This window comes from Schistosoma haematobium, chromosome ZW, assembly GCF_000699445.3.
Source record: "Schistosoma haematobium chromosome ZW, whole genome shotgun sequence".
Classification (NCBI taxonomy): Eukaryota; Metazoa; Platyhelminthes; class Trematoda; order Strigeidida; family Schistosomatidae; genus Schistosoma; species Schistosoma haematobium.
In genome coordinates, this window is record NC_067195.1 from 19558433 (window position 1) to 19584043 (window position 25611).

General features: G+C 34.1%; 1 protein-coding gene across 1 annotated transcript; it reads left to right on the forward strand.

Annotated features, from left to right (window-relative positions):
- The first annotated feature begins 4955 nt into the window (after positions 1 to 4955).
- Positions 4956 to 25581, forward strand: PPP3CA_1 (Serine/threonine-protein phosphatase 2B catalytic subunit alpha). The gene is made up of 4 exons (XM_035730614.2): positions 4956 to 5143; positions 12090 to 12290; positions 14916 to 15040; positions 23482 to 25581. Exons 1-4 carry the CDS (start codon positions 5089 to 5091, stop codon positions 23575 to 23577), a joined length of 477 nt encoding a protein of 158 aa, XP_035586792.2. The 5' UTR covers positions 4956 to 5088; the 3' UTR covers positions 23578 to 25581.
- Positions 25582 to 25611: the final 30 nt, after the last annotated feature.

The following is a 25611-nucleotide window of genomic DNA, read 5'->3' on the forward strand; positions in this document are numbered from 1 at the left end:
TAATTAGTCACATTTTCCTCATAGGTTGAACGATGCCTGTATGTTGTGATCATAGTAACTACAGCAATTTGTAAATAACACTAATTTGTAATATGTCTGTTCTAAAGATTACCAATGAATCCGAAATCTCTAATGAATAGCACTGTTTACAAATAAGAGAATTATAGGTACATTCTGTTACCTGCTATTTGATTAACTTATTGAATTCGACACTGATAGCAAGTTTAATTGTTTGTCTCAAGACTGATTTGTTGTTTTCCATAACAGTATGAAGCTTGTGGAATTTATGAAAGATCGTGTGAAAAACCGGTTTACAAGTTTGCGATAACTGTTTTATATTGCCTACTGCCATGTTCATTCATCCAATGATTATTTAAATATAAATATAACAACCATACTCAGCGTTTTACATTATAAATCCTGTATGTAAAATTATAGTCTAAATAAAGCCAAAACAAATATTGATGCAGAATAATGTAACTGCATTATATTTCATGGTTTCTCGCAAGCTGCATACAACCAAATATGTATTATAATTTAAAATTGAGGTAAGACATAGTATGAAACAAGTGACATAATAGAAAGCAAAGAATTGGAATGAAATAGGTTATCAATAATAACTATATATGCTTGAACAGCTCAGAGGTTATATGGTGTTAGACTTAAGGAAACATTAAGGATCGGTGGTATAGTAGTCGAGTGGAGTTCAGAAGCAGATAAGATAAATTATGTGATAATTCTAGATGTAATGACTGAATCATTGAATTAAAAACCAAGAAGATAATTGAATACAGTTTGAAGAGTTCAAGTAATTTATGAGGATAAAGTTAGCAAGTAAGTGCGAGTGGAAGGGCGGTTTAAGGATTGCGTAACACATCTTATCAGGGAACTAACTGCATGAAATTGTCTAGTTCGGTACCAATACTTACTTGATAATAGACGTAATCCGACAACGGAATATATATCAGGCGGTTGTCTAATCTGTAAGGTTTTACGTGGAAGTCGCATTACTGTTCTGAGTGACTCGTTGATTAGTCACAACTAACAAAGATATAACGCTAAGTTCCAACGAAACTTTAAAAATAATGCAGTGGTACAAGTTCTTAACTCTCACACACAATTATTCGTTAAAACGATTAGTATACCTCTCCATGAAAGTATGAAAAAGACGAAAATAAAAATTGAGAAAACGTTTATCGATTTGCCATGACAACTAAAGTAAAAAGATAAGTTTACAAGTTGTATATATAGTGAAGTCGAAAATCCACAAATAGCTTTTTATCGTTAATGTGCTGTCTGGTTGTTGATAATTCTTAAGTAAAAATTTTAGACTTTTCTCTCCACCTGTTTCGCGATTTGATTACCATATTTCTCAATAATTTGTTGTTTGCACATTGTTTGGAGCCGTTGAATTTGTATATACTCTCCACTCCGTCTCGGTAACGAATTTGTTGTGTTGTTTTGTAAGTTGTGCTTATTGTCTAACTTCCATCTACAACGTTGCCTGAGAATATGTTGAGCTATATAGTTTATATTTCGTAAGTGATTAAACTTATCTGTAAGAGTTCGTCTTTTAACATATGCCAGTAGCAGATGTCGGCAGGGACATCGACACGTAACAAATATTCAGCAATTGCACTCACAAGTGCTTAGATCCAATTCATAATATTTCCGTTTTGTCACAGCATATGCATTACCTGCTTTCTAGTACAACCTGAAATATATTTCTATACACTTACCAGTGAAGAGTTTAGCTTCCATAGCTTTGCTACCAGCAGCGGTAACCTGCTTACCAGTTCTCTCCTTAGTACTTTCTATAACTTCACCTGTTGACTGAGAGTGCAATATTACTGGCTTCAAGTTTTCTTTTTTTTTGGATGACAATCTTCTAATGCACGGATCACGAACCATCCATGAACTACTACAAAGATGGATGTGAGACACGTTGTAAAATTTCATGACGTATTATTGACTTTCCAATTTTACATGAAACCTAGATTGGCAGTTTAAAAACTTAGACTTTAAATGTCACAGATTAGTTAAGGTCCTCACGGTTTTTTATTCACTGTCAGACCTGATGATTTGCGTTTACGACCAAACGTGCAATGAAACACCACAAACAAGTATTTATATCTCATATCCTTCAACAATTTACTTTTTGCGTGAACATAGTGCGTATGGGTAATCTAAGGAAACATAAGATTATTTTTTCATAATTTATGGAAATCCTTTAGCGCACTATCAAATTCAATCAAGCTTCCGAATAGCTTGGAATAAGCGAACCGTTAACCTTTATAAAGTGAACACCTCATAATTCATACGATCTGCTTAACGTTCAGTCTAGCCTACTATTTTGATACAAGATACGTTCTAAACAAACAATATGTATATGAATATGAACAGTGTCCAGAGAATATGTATGTGGTAATTTATTGTTATAAAATCATACAACACGAACTGACAGAAACAAATGAAGTGACTAAACCGATAGACCCTACAATTACGATCATTGAATAAATTGTAACGACGGTCATGATGAACTATAACAGTAACATTTGTGACGGTTGTTAAAAACTTCAAATTAGTTGACAGAATTATGTGGCAAAAGCACGCTGTGAAAATCAAACAAAATAAACAGATGGAAACTGGATGAGTCCATAACTGAGAGGTGCGACTCGATTCATTATCATTCATGTAATAAAAAATACATGATTAGCCATATACGTTTTCAGTGTCATAATGTACATGAATTGCAAGACTGTAATCGGCTGAGTGTAGTCGAATCGCCACCTAAATGTACTAGAGACATTTTATCAAGTTTTCTCATTATTTTTGCAAAACTCTCCAAATGTATAATTGCGCAAAACCTTGACTCAATGTTGTGTAAGATACTTGTCAACGGTCAGCAACCCTTAGTCTCAGATGAGTGTAATGACGTATCTCATCATCGTACTCGGCGGTGATGCAACTGCATAAAAGTCTGGAGATTAATTTTCTCTAAGATGTCCGTTTTATCTTTCTGGAGAAAGGGGTATGGAATTTTTTAGGCCGGGGAACTCTTAACCGTCATCACGAAATATGCTCACAGTCAGGTGAGTGACCAATCTCAGAACTTTTACGCACTGACTAATGAACGATATTCAAAGCCTGATCGCTTAAAATTCATTCAGACACTTTCTTACCCAAAAGCCAGTCAGAAGGCGATGACAGAAGGCATACGGATTATCCATTGATCCTAACTCGATCATGACTAATAGACCATACAGTGATGTGAAGCATATATCTGACCAAACACTAGATCAAATAGGTGGCCTCATTTCAAGCATAACCGTAACATGTATGACAGAGAGCGGGGAAAACTCTACGTAGTCAATCGGCAACGATCAAGAAATAGTAAAATGTATAGCAACAGAAAATAAATCAACCTGAAGCTTAGAATAAATTGGATAAATAAGTGTACCGGCGAACTGTTACATTCAGGTCTGATATAAGAATATGAAAATAACAATCCGGAAGATAGCGTTCAGAATTTTAAATTACTAATGTTTGTTCTGTTATAACAACGTTAAAACTGCACATTATTAGTCATTTATTTTTTTGCATGGATAGCTGTGAACTAAATCGTACTTTTCAATTACTAACCCATTTGGTTTCGACATGCTTTTTTGGCTAGCCTACACATTACGTCCTTTGTTCTGAAATGTTTGTACATTGGCAAGGCAATTTACACTTTACACCTTTGAGTGCTGTTTTTAGAGTTATTTTTGTATCTGAATTTACAAAGGTAAGGAAGTGATCTTTGATGTACCTTAGGATGTCGTTTTTCTACCCTGAAATTTCATTGGGTAGTGCGAGTTTGAACATGAAATTTGGACGTGAATAGAGAACCGAGTATCATAATAGACCGATAAATTCTTCACATCCATTTCTCACTACAAGATTTTGGCAAAAAGGAATGTCTTGCTGGTTATTTTCTGTGTCAGTTGTCACAAAGAAAACTAATTTCACGCCATTCGTATACATAGAAAAACTTAGAGATAAAGTCGACCACATATACTTATGATGATTAGTATTTGAATTATTGTAAAACTAGGAACCCCAGAAATGACGCAATTTAACGAAGAAGTAGTAGATGAGCACCAACGAACGTAATATATTTGGAATTCGAAATCAGGTAGATATTAGTTACAAAGGAATCACTGGTTCATACAAATACTACATTACTTCGAACATTGTGATGACCAAAAAATATTCTTAAAGATTGTTTTTTAGATGAGTTTTGGAATTTTTTCAGAATGCTTACATTTTCTGAGATGCCAAACTGGGGTTCTACTAGTCACTTTGTGTTCAGTAATGCTAACTATATTCAGCATCCGTTTTCACACGTTTTCAATCATTAAATCATTTGCCTAGGACCAATCACACATAGACTGCCCATCATATTTTTGTGCACAGGCGTCTGATAGGGTTCGATTTTCAGTTTTCTGCCTCACATAGTAGGAATATTCATGGTTTCTGTTATTTAGTTCGTAGGTCGATGACTTATACAACATTTTTAAAAGTCTCATGCATCTTAGTGGAGATAATATAGCAGAAGAAGAATCCGTGATAACTTAATCATTGTTAGGATGGTGGGAGATAACTCCCTATCTAGCTAGTGTGGTCTATTTCTATGTGAGTAAGAGTATCTCAAGGCATAAGGCAGAAAGGTACAGGAGATTAGGCTGATTCACGTCTGCACAAATCATCAGTTTTCTCATTGCGTATTTATTTAGTGGGCCTGCTAGAAAGAAGGATTGTATTTGCAGTAGATAACGATTATGCACAAAAAAATGTCGAAAAGTATAAAACTATCACCAACTATCTGGTTGTTAACAATGAAAAATCAAATAAAATTTCATTGAGTTAACGAAAATTGAATCACCTGAATTTTTTATGATCTATCAATTTATGATGGCGACCATAGTAACAGATGTAACAAGTTGACCTCGACCTTCACAGAGAACTAACAAGGCCAGACATCAGCATCCTCAGACTTTCCTGGTCAACATTTTAACTTTTAGCTTCGGAATCTTTTTTTCATTACTAATGACATCAAATGCCACAGTAACGAACAATTCAACGACTGACAGAGTTGTAAAAAGTAATTGAGTGACTCTCCTATAATGTGTATTTGTACATAATAAAATTTACTAACCCTAGCGGGTTAAGCTAGTGGCTAACAACACTACGTACATTTGAGTTTAAGATTTTTTTATATATCTAATTTTTTTGGAGTTATAACTCTGAAAATCATCGGCTGGGGATAATGGACATGTTTTCACTTCGGACCCGTTCTCGGATTGTCATGTACAATTCTTGCTCTTACGCTTCAGATATTCAAAATGAAGATTTCAAGTAATAAGTTATTAGTGTTCATCCTCTTAGTACCATGAGAAATAAGGAAAGTCTCAATCGCCACTTATGGGATTGGTCTTTAAGTATCAGAAATAAATGATAACCATTCTGAAAACAAAATTATAGGCGTTTTTTATTATGTCTATGGTCTATGAAAAACAAGGGACCGTTGTTTGCTATATTACATCCCATTAGATTATGGGTAACCACAAGAGTAATATTGAAAATCTAGTATCAGATTGTAATATTTATAGCATTAGTTACCGGGCCCATGCTTCTTTATTTAATGCCATAACGTTTGGAAAATCAAATTTAGTAAGCACAGGGGGTATTAAGCCTCTTCATTTCGAGAGGTTATAACTATTTTAATGGATAACTAGTAGATCTGGTGTTGTTTTTAAATTTGTTCTCGAAATATTTGGGTTAGATTATTTCATTTGTTTATATCTATTGTTTATAAACTCAAAGTATAACCTATTATTAGTCCAGCCACCGCATTATTTCAGTTCTTCGAAAAACTCCTCTGTTGTCTCTCTTGTTCAGACATATAGACGTATTTTATGAAACCTAATCCTTTGCCTGTAGAATTTCTGATTTACCTAAAATATTCAGATGGAAGTCTCACTAGGTCAAAATGCTAATAAAATGCTAGATCTTGACGGTGTTTGCAAAATTTTGAAAATTCGCTGTATTTGGATCCAATGTATTTCTGACATAAATTTTTTTCCAATTTATGGTATGTAGTACATGTATCTATATTCAAGGATTTGGCAAAGATTGAAAACATGTATCTCCATACACGACAGGACACCTCGCGTGTTTTCAGTATGTCGGATAAGCATGTTGCATTGTTTGAACAGCATGATGACGGTCAGTATTGTAGACAGCTGTTAGTATATTTGCACCTCAATAACTAATATTGTTCGCTCTGTTTTTGGTGTGTACGGCAAAGTTTCACTTTACTAAACACTTTTTGGTCAACCCATGCATGATCTCTATTCTGAAAAAAATGCTGATGAATAGGCAACCTGTTTAGACTCAATCTAAGACCACTGTAAACAAGATAAGTTGTGTAAAATGTAGCACAGACCGAAATAAAGACAGGTGTTTCAAAAAGCGACAATCCCGTACACGTGCAAGTTAGCTGCTTCAAATGTTATTTACTTAAAATAATGTGTGGAGAAAGGGAAATTGGATAGCGTTTTATTGAGACCGTGATGAAAGTTGGCGCTGGACAAAGTTAAGTTGCAATCTTTGTGGAGCTTCAAAGGAGAGCGAAGGAATTTTGGTAACCCTAAGTAAATCTATTTCCTACGTCGACACGCTGCCCAAATATTAATAACCACTACCACAATTTGTTGTATGGATTATGTTAAAGAGATCGTTCTGTTAGTATTAGAAATTATCCTTCGTTGATGCGTAGAGAGATATAATCCGAGTGTCGTTCTCTTAGTAAGTTATTTCTCTCCGTGGTCACAAATTATTGTTCTGAAATTGTACAAAATAAGGGTTCAGTTTATAAGTCTTGCTTTATATCCCATATGTTTAGTAAAAATCAAGAAGAATGAATACCAAAACCGGGGATAAACACATATGAAACCTACTCTTCTCAAAGATGGATGAGGTAGATGTTAGTAGTATTTCATCGGAATCTAGAATACTTTTCTGGGTACACATTGCATTAGTAGCTAGGTTTCCCAGAGAACTTGTTTTCATAACATCAGAATGAGGTCGTTAAACGTTGAAAGTTTAAACGACCTTCGGTTTTAAAATAACAGATTCAGACTTCCCCTTCAAACATAAGTTTTAAAAAGCTGTTGTTTATTGACCCTAAGCGATACAGATAGATTAAGGTTATTTACAGTGTTTGCTTGCCAAAGTAATTGTATAAATCATTTTTTTCTAGGGCCTTAAATGATTTGTTAATGACTGGTTTTAAATCAGGGGTTTAAACTTCCTGATTTCCACCTTTTATTTGTTGAACCATTTTATTCTCATAATTTCGCACCATGTTCCTAATTTTAGTGTGCATAAATCATCTTTTACAAGATAGATATAATGATAATTTCAGAATACATAACTCATAACTTTATATTTAAGATTTTATACAACCGGTTCCTGTCTACGACCTAACTAACTACTTAGAATATTCCTCAAAACCCTTTTTACTAATCCGCTATTGTGTCTACAAAATACTTCCCAATTGGTAAACTCGTAGGTTTTTGTCCAGGTGGTGTAATACTTCGATATTATTTGGCGGAAATTGATTTGTTCCCAATCGTAGCAGAAAAATCAGCTGTTCATTTCGTTTTTTAAGGTTGCTTCAAGACTGGCCTGTGTTAACACCTGAACTAAAAATGGAAAGTAAAGTAGTCGAACGCGTAGATAACTTCATTTATCTTGGAAGTCTGATCAGCCCTAATGGGTTGGTATTTGACGAAATCTCTACACCGATTCAAAAACTAGTTCGCTTTTACTACCTTACGTCACTTATGGCGAAGGCGAGATATCCATCTATCAATTAAGGGACGAGTACACTGCGTGACAGTCCGTTCTGTTTTACTTTACGGCTGCGGAACGTGGCCATTAAGAGCAGAGGATACTTGCAAGTTGCTAGTGTTTAATCACAGATGCCTTCGAAATATTGCTCACATGTGCTGGGATAACCGGGCAAGCAATAGTGAGGTTAGATGCAGGGTATTAGGGAATGGTGGTAAATCAGTTGATGAGTTGGGCCACGTATTAAGCATGCCCAACTACCGACTACCATGGTGAGCAATGCTGACTAATGTTGGAGACGGTTGAAAGAAAGTCAGGGGCGGCCAAACCGAAACGTGGCATCAATCCATAAAGTCATCAACTTCTGGTCTGAGTCATGTTGATGGATGCAGACTACTTGGTTGGGGTTCGCGCGATTATCGTAACCAATAGTTGGAGACTCTGTGTGACATGGCTCAGGATCGATTACAATGACGTAGGTGTATACACTCTTTGTCCTCCTTCAAACCGTGAGACTAAAATCGCTTCATATCTTTCTTTCTACGAACTAATTCTTCCTCCCTGTATCATACCCTTATATGAAATGTTTTTTTGCTACCATTGTGGCGACTGCTTCTATGAATTTGGTGATCATCTCGTGTTAATGAGGTATGGCAACTTGAACCGATGCATATATGTGCCTATTCCTACCTTGTAGCTGACTGAATTAAAGTTAATATATCATTTCTCAAAAGGTATGGAAACCATCCAGATTGATAGATATATACATATATATGTTTGCGTTTATCAATATGCAACTTTTACTACTTTTTCATCAAATACTTTGCATACGGGACTGATATTTTTCGTAAATAAAACGCCTAACACCTGCATTTATAATACTTTATTGTGTCATATTGTTTAGTAGGAAAATGTGGCTTATGCCAAACTCTACTGGGTGTCGAAGTTCCTTTGTTGAGCTCACAGGTTGACAGAATTACCTTGAAAGCTTTTGATTTTAAAAAAAATGACGCAATAGTTTGTAAATGCCTAAAAGCTGAATGGTGAGTTAGCTACTGTCAGTCGCATGGTAATAATTAGTTGACTAGTATTCATTTATGAAGGGTAATTTAGTTAGTGTTAGTAGATCACTCGTTCTTAAGCTCCTAATAATTAGATTTTGGGGTTTATTCTTTCAGATTTAAAAAGTAATACATACAAATCATTTTGCGATTTGACTGGGTTATCCCAAATTGCGTTCTCCAAAGCTGTCTTTTACTGTCTTCAGATTGTAGAGGAAATAAATTTTATGCCATACTCACTTACGCCTGTTACCCCTTGTAGAGGACCGTAGGCCGCCCATCAGCATTCTCCATCAAACTCTGGCCTGAGCGATCCTTTAGATTTGTTTCCAGTCTCTATTCATGTCTTTGATTTCTGATTCCAATTTTCGATGTAGTGTGTTCCTTGGTCTCCCTCTTTTCTGTTCCTCTTCAGGATTCCAAATTAGCGCTTGCCTCGTGATACAGTTGGATAATTTTCACAATGCATGTCTTATCCACTTTCAAAGTCTTCCCAATTTCCTCTTCAACTGGAAGCCGGTTTGCTCTTTCCCACAGTAGGTTGTTGCTGATGGTATCCGGCCAACGGATGTTGAGTATCTTGCGTAGACAGTTGTTTGTAAATACTTTTACCCTTTTGATGATGGTTGTGATAGTTCTACAAGTTCCAGCTCCGTACAGTAGAACTGTCTTGATGTTCGTGTTGAAGATTCTGACTTTGATATTGGTTGACACTTGTTTTGAGTTCCATATGTTCTTCAGTTGTAGAAATGCGGCTTTTGGTTTGCCAATCATCGTCTTTACGTCTGTATCGGATCCTCCTTGTTCATCTATGATACTTCTCAGGTACGTGAAAGATCCTATATCTTCCAGAGTTTCTCCATCAAGTGTGATTAAGTTGGTGTTCTCCGTGTTGAATTTGAGGACCTTACTTTATTCTTTGTGTGTGTTGAGGTCTGCTGATGCAGAGGCTGCTGTTATACTGGTTATTTTCATCTTCATTTGTTCGTGTGTATGGGATAGAAGTACTAGGTCATCTGAAAAGTCCAAATCGTGTGGTTGCATGCAAGCTGTCGATTGTATTCAGTGCTTCCTCTGAGATATCGGAGTCTTCATAATCCAGTCAACCAACAGAAGAAAAAGAAACGGAGATAGTAAGCAGCTTTGTCTGACATCAATGTTCGCCTGGAAGTTTGTGAACTGGCCTACATGCATGACTTTGCAGTGTAGTCCGTCGTATGAATTCCGTATGATGTTGATGATTTTCTCAGGTACACTATAGTATCGAAAAAGATTCCGTAAGGTGTTCCTATCCATTCTATCAAACACCTTATGGTCAAGGAAGCTGATGTATGGTAACGAGTTCCATTTGATTGATTGTTCAACAATGATGCGTAGTATCATGATTCGGTCTGTGTACGACTGATCCTTAGGGAATCTAGCCTGTTGATGTCGAAGCTGAGCGTGTGCTGAATCTTTCGTCCGGTTTAGCAACAGTCTGGCACCGGTAGTAGTGTGGTTCCTTTGTAGTTTTCACATTTGCTCGGATCTTTCTTTGGTATCTTGGTGAGATATCCTTCCTTCCAGTCCGCCAGTGGTACTTGTTCTTCCTCCCAAATCTTCTTGAATAGAATGTTGAGCATTTTTACAGTTACTTCTGTGTGACTTCAGTGCTTCAGCTGATACGTTGTCTGGTCCTGCTGTTTTCCCATACTTGGTTTGTCTAATGGCCATGCTGATTTCGATCGTTTGTGGAGTGGCATCTACAGGTAGGTCTGTAATTACTGCTTCGTTCTGCGGTGGATTCGATAGAGTTGTTCTATTCAAGAGTCCTTCAGAGTGCTTTACCCTACTGGCCTATTGTTCTTCGATTTCAGTGAATGGCTTGCCTTCTTTGTTCTTGACTGGTCTCTCTGGTTTACTATATTACCCTGCCATTTTCTTCGTCGTGCAATATAGTTTCTTATTTCCTCCTCTTGCAGCTTTTTCCTTTGTCGTTGCTAGCTCCAAGTATTTCTGCTTGCCGGTTCCAATGCTCTTCTTCACTTGTTTGTTTGCTTCTGTGTATTCAGCCTGTGCCTTGACTTTCTAAGCTCTTGTTCGACTGTTATCTAATGCTGTCTTCTTGTTCTTCCTTTCTTTAATCTTGATAGGGGTTTCAATAGAGATCAATTCCTATTGATGATGCTTCTTGCGGTCCGGCTCGTCCTGGTACGTTGAAGTTAGTAATTCTTTGATCCCTTTCCAGTTGTCCTTCATATTAATTTCTTCTTTGAGTAGATCTTATGAGGCTTGGGACCTGTAGTTGAGAGTTTTCTAGAATTCTTTGAGTTTGTTAGTATCCCGTAGGAAGGCTGTATTGAGCCTTTGTAATACTGCTTCCTCAGCTGTCTAGTGTTTCTTTAGCTTCACTTTCATCTTGGTCACAACCAGGTAATGATCTGGAGCTATGTCAGTCCCTCTTCTGGTTCTCATTTCTTCCATTGACCTTCTGAATTTTTCACTGATACGAATATGATCTGTCTGGTTCTCCGTGGTGTGTTCCGGTGAAACTCATGTAGCTCTGTGTATGCGTTTGTGTGGGAATATTGTGCCGCCTATAACCAAATTCTCAAACCTCTCCCCATTTTCATTTCTCTCTCCCAGTCCATGCCGTGCCATGATATCTTCATACCCGATCTTTATCGTCGTCGTTGCTATCCTTGGATAACATTCGTTGTGATTCCCACGTTTCTTGTTTCTGAAGATGCTGTTATGATCCTGGGTCTATGGGATTCCCATCCTACATGTGCTTTACATGCTTCTTTGGACAGCATCAGATCAATTCCCTGAGTGTGTGGAGGATTTTCTTCGTGACAAACTTCAAATTTACCATATGTGTTGCTGAACTGTTTTATGCTAGTTGATGTTCATGCTTCATTTGGTCAATGTATTTTATTCTAATGGAATGATAAACCATATCGTTTCGATCGTTATGAAGGATTCCAGGATTTGGAGTTATTGTATAAAAATAAGTGGTCTGCAACAGCTTACTGCTATTTAGCAACAGATAATTTCAAATCACCTCAATAATAATTCGAACTCAAGAACATTACTTGGGATTCCTGGAACACAGCCATAATAATTATTTTCCGATTTACTTTCTATATCTAGGTATCCCTCATCCTCCCACTCACCGTTTGACACTGGAAGAAGTCTTTGACAGTAAAGGAGAACCTCGGATTAAAGAATTAAGACAACATTTTATACTCGAAGGTCGAGTTACAGAACAAGTTGCCTTAAGGATTATTCGTTCTGGTGCAGCGTTATTACGAGACGAAAATACAGTTTTGGATATTGATGCCCCTGTCACCGGTAAGTCGACGTTTGCCTCTAATCTGTTGACAGATATATACTTTTATTCACCAGTGTACGTGCGATTTTTTTAATGGTGTTATGCTCTAGTACTATGGCTTCAAGAATTTTTAAATTTACCTTTCGACAAATTTCCATACATTTTATCATTTATCTGTAGATATTGTACAATTTACTCAAATACCTAGATATGATAAGATTTGTAATGGGTTATTACATAAAGCTTTATTACATATATTCCTTTTGTTTACAAAATTTTCATAATGTTTTGTTGAAACATTAATTGTGTTTGATTAATATGTTTGAAAACAGCCGATAAGCAACATTAAACATATTTTCAGCAGTGGAATCTAGGACGGATACTATTTCTGTTGAACTGAATAATGGTTGATTGCATTCCATAGCTTCGTGAATAACTCATTGGCGCTTGAAGTGACAGGTACTTGTAGTGAGTTCCACTGTAAACATCGACACTGGGATGGATGTATATCCAGTAGATGAAACTCAAATATGATCGAAGGCGTGTCCTAAGTATTGCTTCTGGAACTAATCCAAAATTTGAATGCGATGCTGTGGCATCCGTTCAGGATATATTTATGTCAATAGAGGCTGGTTAAACACAGTCCTGAATATTTAAAGAGAGATAGTACAAACGTACGTCTATTTGTTGCAATGAATGTATGGGGTTTGTTCTATGAGTTTTCTGAGGTTCAGATGACTAGATTACATTATTGTATACTGAGAGATAACATGTCACTAAACTGATGTAGTACTAAAATAGACGGAGTTTCGTACTGAGCATTCGGAAGCACTTAATTAATAGTTCTAAACCTAGTTTTTCTCTTTAATGGTTCCCCGACTATCATATAATTTAATGTGATGGGACTTTTCATCTCTGTGAAACTGATTCATTTTTCCAGATTTTTCATCGAAGTATGAGGAACATGAGAATAGCCTTAGTTCATGTACCTCCAACAACACAAATTATCATGATTTCATTTTCATCTACTTGGTTATCAAATTTATGTTCCCATTATGAACCTTAGATCTGCAAATTTTAGATCCAACTACTATTTCAATTTCTCGTCGATTTAAGTATAGGGAATATCTGTGAAAATCAACACTTTTCTAATTTTTATTTTTTGAAAAAAACCCCACGTGGTTCTTTATGACTATTGAGTATTCTCATGTGACCTATTTATATGGTAGCAAGAGTAATACTTATAATCCATTTCTGGGTTATTTTCATTTTACAGTAATAAATATAGTCAAGATTTATATTACTTTTTAGTGTATCTTGTTTAACCAAATTTTTTTCTTACTACTATATACACTAACTCATCAGGTAAAATATAAACACCTGTTTAATCCATATGCTCTTATTGCACATTATATCCATCCATATGATTAGGAATTTTTTGTTGTTGTTGTTGATTAATTCTAACGTTATACCATGTGCATGTGATTTAACAACCGCAATTTTACTTCCGCATAAATTCATTTTCAAAGAATTGTACTAAATAATATTAAAAATATCCTCTTACCTACTATTAATAACTTGTGTACTATACCAGTCGATAGCATTCGATCTGCACTAATAAGGACTTGACACACATGACATTGATCACCACCCAGTGATCAAACAATTGCGATTACATCTCAGTCCTACAGGTGGTCGATCGCGGCCCGGATAGCTCGGTGGTAACGTCTCCGACTGTGGAGCTGGGTGCCACGGGATCGAATCCGTCAGGGAGCACCAGTTCCTTCAAGATTACAGGTACACCTTGCTGACGAGTGCCAAGTAGCACGAAACCCGGGTCCAGGGTTTCCTGTCGACTACCTCCAACCACCATCTAATCTCAACATAGTGCACGCAGTGTCAAGTCACCTAGACTGGTGGCCACATTGCAACTTGGTCGATAGCATCCGATCTGCACTAATAAGGACTTGACACACACGACATTGATCACCACCCAGTGATCAATCAATTGTAACTATACCAGTCAGTATTCTTGCGAAATACTGGTAGTAGTAGAATTATTAGTATATAGATAGTGACAGTGATCTTCGCTTATATGCTTATATTCTTATTTATCAGTAGTTAAGTGTCTGGTGGAATAAAAATGCACTTAATCGAATTACAAGAAAAAGTTTATTAAAAAATGAATTCATAAAAATGTAAGGTAGGATTTGAAATATCAGTTTGTTTGTTTTTGGTGTCTGTGATCATTTTATTCGCTACTAAACATAAGTTACCTGCTAGTTATGTCCATAGCTCGGTGTCTTTTATGATTTTGACCACTTGAAGTTTTTTCCCTACTATAGGGATACATTTGACTCACATATTTAGCACATAATTTTATCCTGGGGTTTGTTATATTTTGAGGGGATAAAAGATAAAATACGCTTTTAGCTTTTTCGTGGATAGTAAACGAAATAGATGTCAAGTGACCCCTAGTTTTGTGGTTGTCTAACTGGGGTTAGCTCGTGACGTAAACCACATATTTTTTAGTTCAAAAACAGTTTTCAATCTGCACCAGTATAAACTTATTGCTATTGTTCCTGTTTATTACTTGAATTTGTCCTGTTATGTTATTACTATTCGCTACCATTTTTATTTTCTAGTCTGTGGAGATATTCATGGGCAATTTTTCGATTTGATGAAATTATTTGAGGTTGGGGGAGATCCTGCAACAACTAGATACCTTTTCCTTGGAGATTATGTGGATAGAGGATATTTTAGTATCGAGGTAAGATGAATTTTTCTGAAAACGAACTTTGTTATTACATTGCTCTGTCTTTCTGTTATGCTGCTATTCTTTCCTTTTTAATGAGTTTATCTATTCTGCTGCTGTATAGTCTATAGTTTATTTTCTTGCATGAACCTAGTTCATGTCTTCAATATACTTCACTCGATCGAGAGGTCTCATCAATCTTTTTAAATTGGTGTTTAAAGAAATCTCGTCACAGATTCATAAAGCTTAGTTGGCCTTTATCAACTTACATCACTTATAACATAGGCGCAGATTTATTCACTCTCTATCTTCCTCAACATCACTCCCTATATTCCTTCATACTTACCTTGTCGTTGTAACTTTGGGATCCATATTTTCGATGTTAAGTATTTCTCATCTAATTGTTCCTACATTATTTCGATTCCCTTAATATTGGTCTTTTTAAATTCATCTCATCTTACTAATGAAGTATGGGAACTTGAGTCAGCACACATTTTTGCGAACAGTTTGAATTGTTATTCGTATTTTTATGATTGTTTTAATTACCTGGTAGTGGTATTTTTATGTTTTATTTAAACAGACTAAATAAATAAACTGTGAACTTTTTCTTTGAAATTTTTTTTCACACATTTCTTCTAAAAACAGCAACTTATGTTTTCAGTAACCTTTTTTCCTATTCACATTCTGTTTGTTTGTTTTTTCAAATAACTTTGTTTACTACTAGTGATAAGCATTCAGTGATCTGGTTCATTACTTTATTTATATTTTTTTCTTTCATTATAATTACTATTTGAAGAAAATGATAAATTATATCAACATTACGATACCTTATTTAGTGATAAATATATATTCCGAAAATAATTACATGGTATCTGCAGTCATGATATAATAAGAAAAGTAACATGTATTTGAATAAAAATAAGTTTACACTATTCGAAAAGACATAAGTCATAAGTTGTTTTGATAGAACAGTTGTCACATGGATTATAGTAAAATGAAACATCAGTTGGGATCTGTTATTTTCTCAGTGGATGTATTAGGATGTTATGTTTGGGCATAAATAATATAGCGAAGAGTATTTTCAGTGCTGTTACAGAATATTTACAATCATCCGCAACTAAGGAGAAGAAAACAAAGGTAAAGTGTATGAAATAATAACAGCAAAAATTACTGTGATAAGAATGTCGTCATCTATGTGCGTGATTCATTTGTGACTCACTGGTTTCAGTAGATTTTATTTCAGTCAACCGTTTTGTATGCATCCTTGCAATAACGGTGTAAATGATACAAGGATAGTAAAATCTGTAATCAATCCGAAATAGTGTAAAGGTAATATATCTACCTGAATGGGAATTTAGTAAGTAAGTTCTCATTCAACACAATTCGAGTATTGTTGCTATTTTCCTTACAAAAAAGATAAGTGTACATATCATTGTAGGCAGGGATAGATGGTGGCTAGCAGTACAATCCAGAACGTGCGTTTCTTCCTATTTAGAACTGGTCAGATGAATGTACCTGCATCGCAAAGTTGATGTTCACTCCAGTAAAGTAATACCGAAGTAGTCCTCAGAGCATGCTCATGTGCCAATAAGAGACTGATCAATCACAGTACTAAACATCAATGGGAAGATTCGAAAAACCAATACATAAACGTAAACAAAGGTGTTCTGTATTTTGTGTACATTAAAGTGGTCTTACTACTTCTCTAATATTCAATTTAATTAGTGCACTTATCCGTTTGTGGTGATTGTCTTTTATTGTTGCTGTTATTATTATTTGTTAGCATGTCATTTATTTTCAAGGGTTTACCTTTTATGGATCAGGAGTATTCATTTGTTATTAATGGTTAATAGTGGTTTGATTAAATTGAGATGATTATATGCTGGTTTACTGATTTATCAAGTAACAAAAATTTTGGAAAAACGAACTTCCTTTGTTTGTTTGACTAAATTTTTTTTCAATAGTTGGGATCATGAGTCAATTGAAGCTAGACCACCATGGAAAACCTTGAAGTACTGGACGGTCATTTCGCCCTATTTTGGGACTCCTCAGCAGTGCGCATCCACGATCCCGCCTCGCGAGATTCGATTGACTCATGATCTCAACTATTGAAATTACGATGATATCCCCAAGAACCCCTTCTGATACTGAAATTTATTTGTTCAGGGTAATGGTTGAAAATTTTAAATGTACCAGAAGTTGTTTAATTACTAAGCACCAATTCATTTTACATTATTATGTTGTACATGTTCGAAAGACTACACTCCGTTTGCCTTGGTTTTTGGGAGTTCAACGTTATTTCTAACTTGTCCTTTAATACTAGGGTTAGTGTTAATATTTACCAACAATCGATAAGATTTACTGACCAGGTATGTGCTTTTAATAATGTCGTGTTTTGTGAGGTAGATGTTTTAATTGCAGTGCTTTCATTTTCCTTCTCTACAACATCTACAGCTCCTACTTCATGCATAATTAAACTTTTTAGTGAAACTATCTAGTTCGAAAAGTAAAACATCAAAATATTTACTGGTATTAAAATTGGTGCCTAATATGAAAAATTTAATTGATGTTAAACTGAAACAAAATACTCCATCGGCAATTTCTTGATTTTCCATTTACGTAAACATCTAAGTTTTGACGTGGATGTGTTTAGGGTTATCGGATAAAGCGTCGTATTTAAAAATCCGATGATTTTTAATGAATGTTTTTGTAAAGGTTCACCTGTCACACAATATTTAAATTGACAGGATTGTTCTATGTCATCTACTTATTCCCCCATTAGTCGGTATAATAACCATAAATATTTCGTAAAATATTCAGAACAGATGAAACATTTAAATGACTAAATTACCAGTAGATTGAAACTTTATATACACTTTGGTTTCTATACATATATTCTATCTTAACACTGTTCAGCTTATCTGATAAGTTCTTCTTATTTGACCCAGTTACCTTTATTGCTGATTATTCTTCTTCAGACACTTCAGCTCACTCGACTAGTCCTCAAAATCAGAACACCTAAAGGTTCTTAACTCTTAATTGTACCAAAAAAGTTACTGTCTATGTTTGCGCATGCATAATAGTGAGAATCTGTTTCATTCACTTGTTATTTTCCGTTTCCATACCTCGTTTTTTGTTTTTTATTACATTGGTTTTTTGGTGTGAATAAATTAGATGGTTTTTAGCACAAATTTCAAAAATGAATTCATTTGAAATTGATTAATATTCGTTTTAAATTATCTTTCATTTCACTTGTTTAACTGCTCGATTTTTAACCACCGAATTGAATGTACTCTAAACGTCACTTTACTATACAACTAGGTCGTATCATTAGTGGTAGCTTCTGTATAAAACCATTTCTCTTAAACTGGTAGCAATGGATTAGAGTGTTCGTTCTGGTCTACCTACTTCAAACTGAACACCCGATTAGTATCGCTAAATCTCACACTTAGAGTGTGACCTGAAGTCAAGTGAAAATCGTGGTATCTTTTACGTTAATAAAAAAATGTTTTAATGAGTTGAACAAATGAGTGTGTTATTATCAACACATGTTTTCTATTTATTTGTGAAGTTTAAAAAAATTGTGAAGTAAATTTAATGATAAACATGAATAAACAGCAATAATAAGTAATAATGATAGTGATAATAATAGAAAAACATTAGTAATAATAGCTTAGATATAAAATACATCCGCTCATTGTAAATTCTCTGGTACTAATCCTATTCTCTTTTCATCTGCTAACACGTACAAATGTAATTTAAATGAAAAGTTTCAGTACAGAACTGAATTGCCGGTTTTTTCTTCAGAAGATGTAAATAATTTTATTTTCTTTCTAAATTCGATTAACTATTTACCAGTTGTACTATTCAAAGGATTTTTGTTCAACGTAGGAATTTGAGATCATTGACATCGATTTCTTTTTTTTTCATTCTTTTAAAAATGGATTTATGTTAATTATTAGCCCTCAGGCATTGACTTTAACATAATAAATATTGAATTCACGAATTATCGGATACCTGTTTCATTTGAGTTCGACATTTTTTAACAGTGCTCACTTACGGATTACTACCTACGAAAAGATTGAACCAGAAGCTTTCATATCTCACGGTTAACAGTTAAGTTATTAATCTAACATTTGTCAATTATAATTTTGGTTATATGATACAATAGAAGTATTTATTCTCATTCTTTATTTGAGTGTAGGATGTTTTCTATACAATAATTTACTCTAGATTCCATTTTTGGTTGTTGGTTTTTCTTTGTTTAATTCCTTTCTTTGAAGTTTTGTCTTTTTCCAAATTAAAGAAAAACGAAATATCACCATTCAATAAATCAGTTAAATGCTACTTTTTTAAGTCTGATATTTTCTATGCTCTTGTAATTGTCTAATTGTTTATAGGTAACTGTGGTGTCTACTTTCCATATCACTATCCATATACATATATAGATATATGTATATTAATAGTAGTTTACATTTTAATCTGATATGATTATATCAGTACAATTTACTATAATTTATTGACACTTTGTATTTTCTTATTATGATAGAATATTGTTTCATGAAATTTCTCAATAAATATTTACGAAGAACAATACATTCAGCTTTTTTTGGGTTTTTTATCTTAGAAAGTGATAGATTGTACTTAAAAGAAACGCAGATAATATTATTGATTGTATTGATTCATGTGTGAAATGTGTTACGAGGTGATCTGTTTTTTGAGTACAAAAATGAGCCAGAATTTAGGAAATTTTATTCAATACTCTATGAGTTACAGGGTGTTTGAATCTCTTGAGTACATTTATAAATGCGGTCGGTTACATTTAAATAGTCCTAGAAATTCTTAAATTGTAACTTGACCGCTTAGACGGTGAATGTTAGCTGATGTAAAAGAAGGTTGAAAGAAAAGCCAAACCAAAGTATGACACTAGTCTATTAAGTCATTGGTTGTTGATCTGAGTCATGTAAATGGATGCAGACTGTGCGATAACTGCGATGAGTTGTTGGAAACTGTGGGTATCATGAGTCAACATCGGTCACAATAGCTTAGATGAATCTACACTGTACATTCCTCTAGATTTTCAGCCTTAGTGTGGAACAAGATAATGGACAGAAGGCTTACAATTGTGAGAAATCATAAAGCGTTTATATATTACATATACATAGTATTTGATCATCCATTTGGATCTTGCGGTGTGTTCTGCAATTTGAATTGTTTTCACACCTGGTCGTTAAGTGTTTTACTTACGTCGCGCTTTCCATGTACTGAAACTCTTCTCTCTTTCTGACAACTGTGACAACTTCAACGCCACGTTACGCTACATGCTGCTTACAAGCAATCTTGTGAGTAGCGTTCACCACACCTATATTCCTTCATACCTACCTTGTCGTTGTGATTTTTGGATTCATATTCTTGATGTTCAGTATTTCTCGTCTAATTCTTCCTACGTTATTTCGATCCCCTTAATATTGGTCCTTTTAAATTCATCCCATCTTACTAATGAAGTATGGGAACTTGAGCCAACACACATTTGTACCAGACTCTATACTGATCATAAATGACGCAATGAGTAAGTATGTAAGTCTGAAATACATGTCGTTCTGTATCGGCTTGTGATACTGTCCAGTTGCCGAAACTGAAGTAAACGGATTATAGATTGGAGTTTGGTCACAGTTATTGAAAATGTCAATACTTTAACTGTCCATCTATTGTTTCGTAAAAGTTGTCCACTATATCCCCACTGGTTCTAATTTATGTCAGTGTTGCCACTCTGCGCCGTATCAGCCATCTTTTGTACTGATTTTAATAATTTCATGCTATTTCTCTTTTTTTTGTGTGACAAACTTTTGTGTGTTTCTCAGTGCTTCAAAACGAATATATATTTGTTATGAATGTCTTTCTATTTGTAGTTTAATTGCTGATAGCAATAGAGTAATAATAGTAGTATGTCTTCTTCACAAAGGATAATTTTTATAGAATATATGAATTGTGGCTAGCAATGGAATGCAGAAAACCCGTATCGCCTTGTTTAGCCGCAGATGATATTACTTATTCTTTTATCTATTAAGTGCTTAGCATTGATGATTTGTTGTCTATCACTACTCTAAGCACTGAAAAAAGGTATTTTCATCGTTACACTATGCATATTCATGTATACATATGTTTATATACATTCATTCACTGTTTCTCGTAGTTATTTTGTTACATTTATTGGACTAAGTTGAGTTTTTTAAAACAAATTCCATATAACTGTTTTCGTTTAAGATAAGTAAAGAATATATATTAGATTTGGTTGCTTTTCTTAAGTTTTATTTCTATTATTCCTTTGATGATTATTATTATCATTATCAGTATTATCATTGATTTCGTTATTCTCATTATTCTATTCATGTTTATTGGATAGACATAAGCCAGTTTTCGATAGTTGCCTTTTTTCTTCAGATTTTTCATATGTCCACTTAGGTAAATCTATTGTACATCAATAGAGATAAGCTGTTATTCGGTGTTTGTTACATTGCACTTATATACTCACAGAATTCATTATAACTTTGTGTATACTATTACTAATTGATATGTACGTCAAAACACAGTGTTATTCTGGTCCAAGTTTTAATTATAGGAATAAACATTACTGTTTCTTTAGTTGTGTATCATTCTTGTCAGTGGAATGTCATCTTTCGGTTGTGATTTGAGTGTTATTTAGTTTCTATTGGTGTTCTTTCTGTAGAACTAAATGATATTATTTTTGAAGAAGCTAAGGATTTGAAAATTTAACCGTTGTGAGGGTATTTACTAGTTGAAAACTTGATCTTATGTATTTTATTTTAAATAATTTTTTATTTAGATTATTTTGTCAAGTGAAGTGGATTTTATACTTTATTTGGTTGGAAGAAGACTTGCTGTTTTGGATGAAATTAAAACAGCTTTAAATTGTGTGCTCATTACCTGTAACCCACTTGTTACTTTGAGCTAATATCTCTTTAATGAAATTTTTAGTAATTCATCATGTCACTAATGAATAATTGACTTCTAAATAGTATGATCTTTCAGGTTGATCACCTTCACTAATGCCAAATATTTCTAACTAACAAATAAACAAAGTTATAAAGAGAAGTGAACCAAAGAGTAATGGTCATGTTTGTATTAAGAAATATAATTTATTATTGTGAGTTGTGTACGGAGATTATTAAACTTCATAGCTTGTATCACAAATTAACCGTAGGGAATCATGAAACGCTGGATAGTCGTTCCATGGCACCCACGACTTCTCTGAGGTTCAAATCCACGACCTTCAGACCTCACAGACAGCAACTTCCCTAAAGACTACTGAGGTGTCATCCAATAGCTTAAACTTCCAACGTCACTCGATTCTCAATATTTCATCATCACTGCCTATTGTCATTGGAGATATTTGTTTCATGTTCACTAGTCCTGAATTATCTATAGTACTTCGAGAATCATCTATGATCGTTAGTCACTGGTAGACACATGATGATTGCTTAGTAAAAAGACAACAAAGCCTAAAAGCTCTGAGTTCTGTCCTTCAATGGTTTATTGGATGCACGTTGCTAATGTGTCTCATGCTAAGACGAATCAACAGTCTAGTACTCCTTAGTTTTTAAAATAAGGTCAGTTCGTGATGTAATCTTTAAAATATGAATTAATCAGGGATCCTTTTTCTCCTAGCTTAAGTGATTTACTATCATTTATAGTTATTACTATTATTCGTATTTTACTATTCGTCTTGTTAGTTTCCTATCGCTGTAAGGATATGAGTTAGACAATTTGAACTGACGTGTATTAGTATTCAAGCTCTATATTAGTTACAACTGACCTGGACGTATTGCGGATATGCCTGGAATATATTAATGAAACGGTTATTTTGTGTTATTTAGGTGTCATTGACTATTATCTTTGTGTTTTTTTCAAAGAAAATGGTCGTAGTACATATTTCATTATCAGTGTTCTATTCTTCTGGCAATCTGTATGATATATTTGCTTAGTTACTATCAATATTTTTTCTCATTTCGACCAAAAAATGAATCTATAACTACGTCTTTAGAATAGGAAGCATTGCTGACTATGCACATTGTACTTCTGTTGAGCCACATCTATACCTGGTCTTCTGTCGATTGTATTAATCTCACTGTTACAACAAAATCTGTAATTATTTTAATAATACTGTCATACGTTGTATCTTTTTTACAGTCATTTATGAAATATCTTATTGTAATTGAACGATGGGATTTCCTAGTATTGTATTATTCCTCGTAAACGAAATTTTGCTGTTACCATCATACCCAATACAAACGTTTATTATTTAATATTGTTTTAGTGAATCTAATCTGATAACCGTCACTTAATTTTTTGTTTACTTACCTTTGCGGTTTTGTTGTTCCTTCATAAAATCTTGTCCGCTATACTGAACTGTATTTATATCCATTCCTTTTATTCAGTTCATTGGAAATCTCAACTACAAACTCTGGTCATACGCAGTGCTTGTTTTGCAATCATTATTCTATGCAGATGTGTATGACGCAGTGAAATGTTGACAAAAACGAAAGTATATATGGTCATATTATGTAATTTGTAAAACCAAATTGATTTTTGTACTAACTGTATGGCCAAATTTGTACATCTTAAAAGTGTTATTTCATGTCATATTTAGAAGTTGTTTTCTTAAGTTATTATTTGTGACTAGGAAGTCAACTTGTCTGTAGTATGAACGAGCTGAAACCTTTTAAATTTGTATGGTACCTGCATTCTGCAACTTACTAATCGAGTTTCTGAAAATTATACTTCTGATTTTTGTAGGATTTATCGTTGAGAAAACAGTGAAATATTTTTTTTCAGGTTATCATTCAGTTCATTACTTTTTTCACCCCACTACGTAGTGAATCATATTTCCTATATTTGCCTTATTTCTTTTATTGATTTTTTTTTGCCATCCAGTATGCTATAATCCTTACAGTTGGCCGATCACTGAAGGGTGACCAGTGTCTTGCATACCTAGCCCTGTAGTGCTTGTCGAAATCTACCTGTCAAGTTACAATGTGATCACTAGTTCAAATAACTTGACTTTACATCCTTCAGTTTTGCAGGAGGCCAGACGTTACCCGGCAAGCTTATTGAGAAAATCTTGGATCTGGAAACTAGGTGACCCCTCTTCAAATTTTACAGGAGGTTTCAGTTGCCTCAAAATTTCAGCCATAATTTAACGAGTGCTAAATAGCACGAAACATAGCTTAAGCGAGGTTTCTTGTTGACTACCTTCAATCACCTAACAGTCAAACGTGTTATGTAAAACGACTACTTTCCTGTTAATCTCTTCAAGAAAGCTTACTGTATCGAAGATCATTCTTGCTCTGTAATCACATATGGTGTTGTGAAACAGTTGAACTGATATTACTTCACATCTCGTTAAGTCCTTTATTCTATCTTTTGTAACCATCTTAGTGTATATGTATGAGCTGTGTTTATCATAAGAGGTACAGAACTTAATTTTTCCTAACTGGGGTAAATTATATGTTAGCAAATAGATGTATATATATATTCAAATTCATAAGTGTTTTGACAGAGAATAATTGTAAAAAAGAAATATAAGTTTAATGGTCTAAATTGGTTTGAATACATTCACTCTTTTAATTCTTATGTAGTTGTTATATTGACATGTTGGGTAAGAATTAGGCCTAAGATTATTATCTACTGCAGAATGGGTAACGTACGGAATTAATTTTGTCCAATCGTTTATAATAACTAACCCTTATTATTCTTGTGCTCAATATTTTGGATAAATGTATGTCAATTTATTCGAAAAAATCGTGTCTTTGATCGCAAATAATGCTGGGGGCTTACATCAACAATTCGGTTTCATGAACAGCTATCATTCATTCACATCATATCATTGCATATTGTCGAATCGTTGATATTCTTTTTTCATCTTAATAATCAAAACATTCGTTCATCATATCAAGAAATCCTACTACATGACATTTATTACATAGTACGATGTTTTAGTTTCATCGTCTTGTGTTTCCCACTTTCACTTTCAAGTTTCTATACTTCTCTTGGTATCTCTATTTGTGTTTTGTCTGCTAACTCCATCTAATCCTATTTTTCACATGATTGCTTTTTCATTTATTTGTCTTTTTGAATCATTCAACTAATTTCTGTTTCTGATATTTATGTTTTAATCAATTGATCAATGAAAGAATCCGGTATCTATTGTCTGCGTAACGTGATCTCCGGAAATTTTGCACTCTAGCTTATTCAATCTAGCTTCAAAAGTTAGTGATGTCACAATAGTTTCACTGGCGTCGATCTGTCATATTACATATACGTATGTCGCGTATTTGCGAATTCCCTTTTCACTTATATGCTGATGAAAACTAATGTTTATGTATGTTCAGTAAATTATTTGTAGGTGTGTGTATATATATTTTTAGACAAAAACGGATAATGACTATCAGGATATTTGCCTTCTAGTTTAAGAAGAATAGACTAATAGAACCAGTCTTTACAATACATTTTTGTCAGAATGTTTTGGATTGCTTGAATATATATATATATATATATATATATATATA

Coding starts and splice junctions, on each gene's coding strand:
- PPP3CA_1 (XM_035730614.2), top strand. CDS start 5,089: ATGACATCAAATGCCACAGTAACGAACAATTCAACGACTGACAGAGTT. Junction 12,291..14,915: donor TATTGATGCCCCTGTCACCG/GTAAGTCGACGT, acceptor TTTATTTTCTAG/TCTGTGGAGATATTCATGGG. Junction 15,041..23,481: donor GAGGATATTTTAGTATCGAG/GTAAGATGAATT, acceptor CCTTTTATTCAG/TTCATTGGAAATCTCAACTA.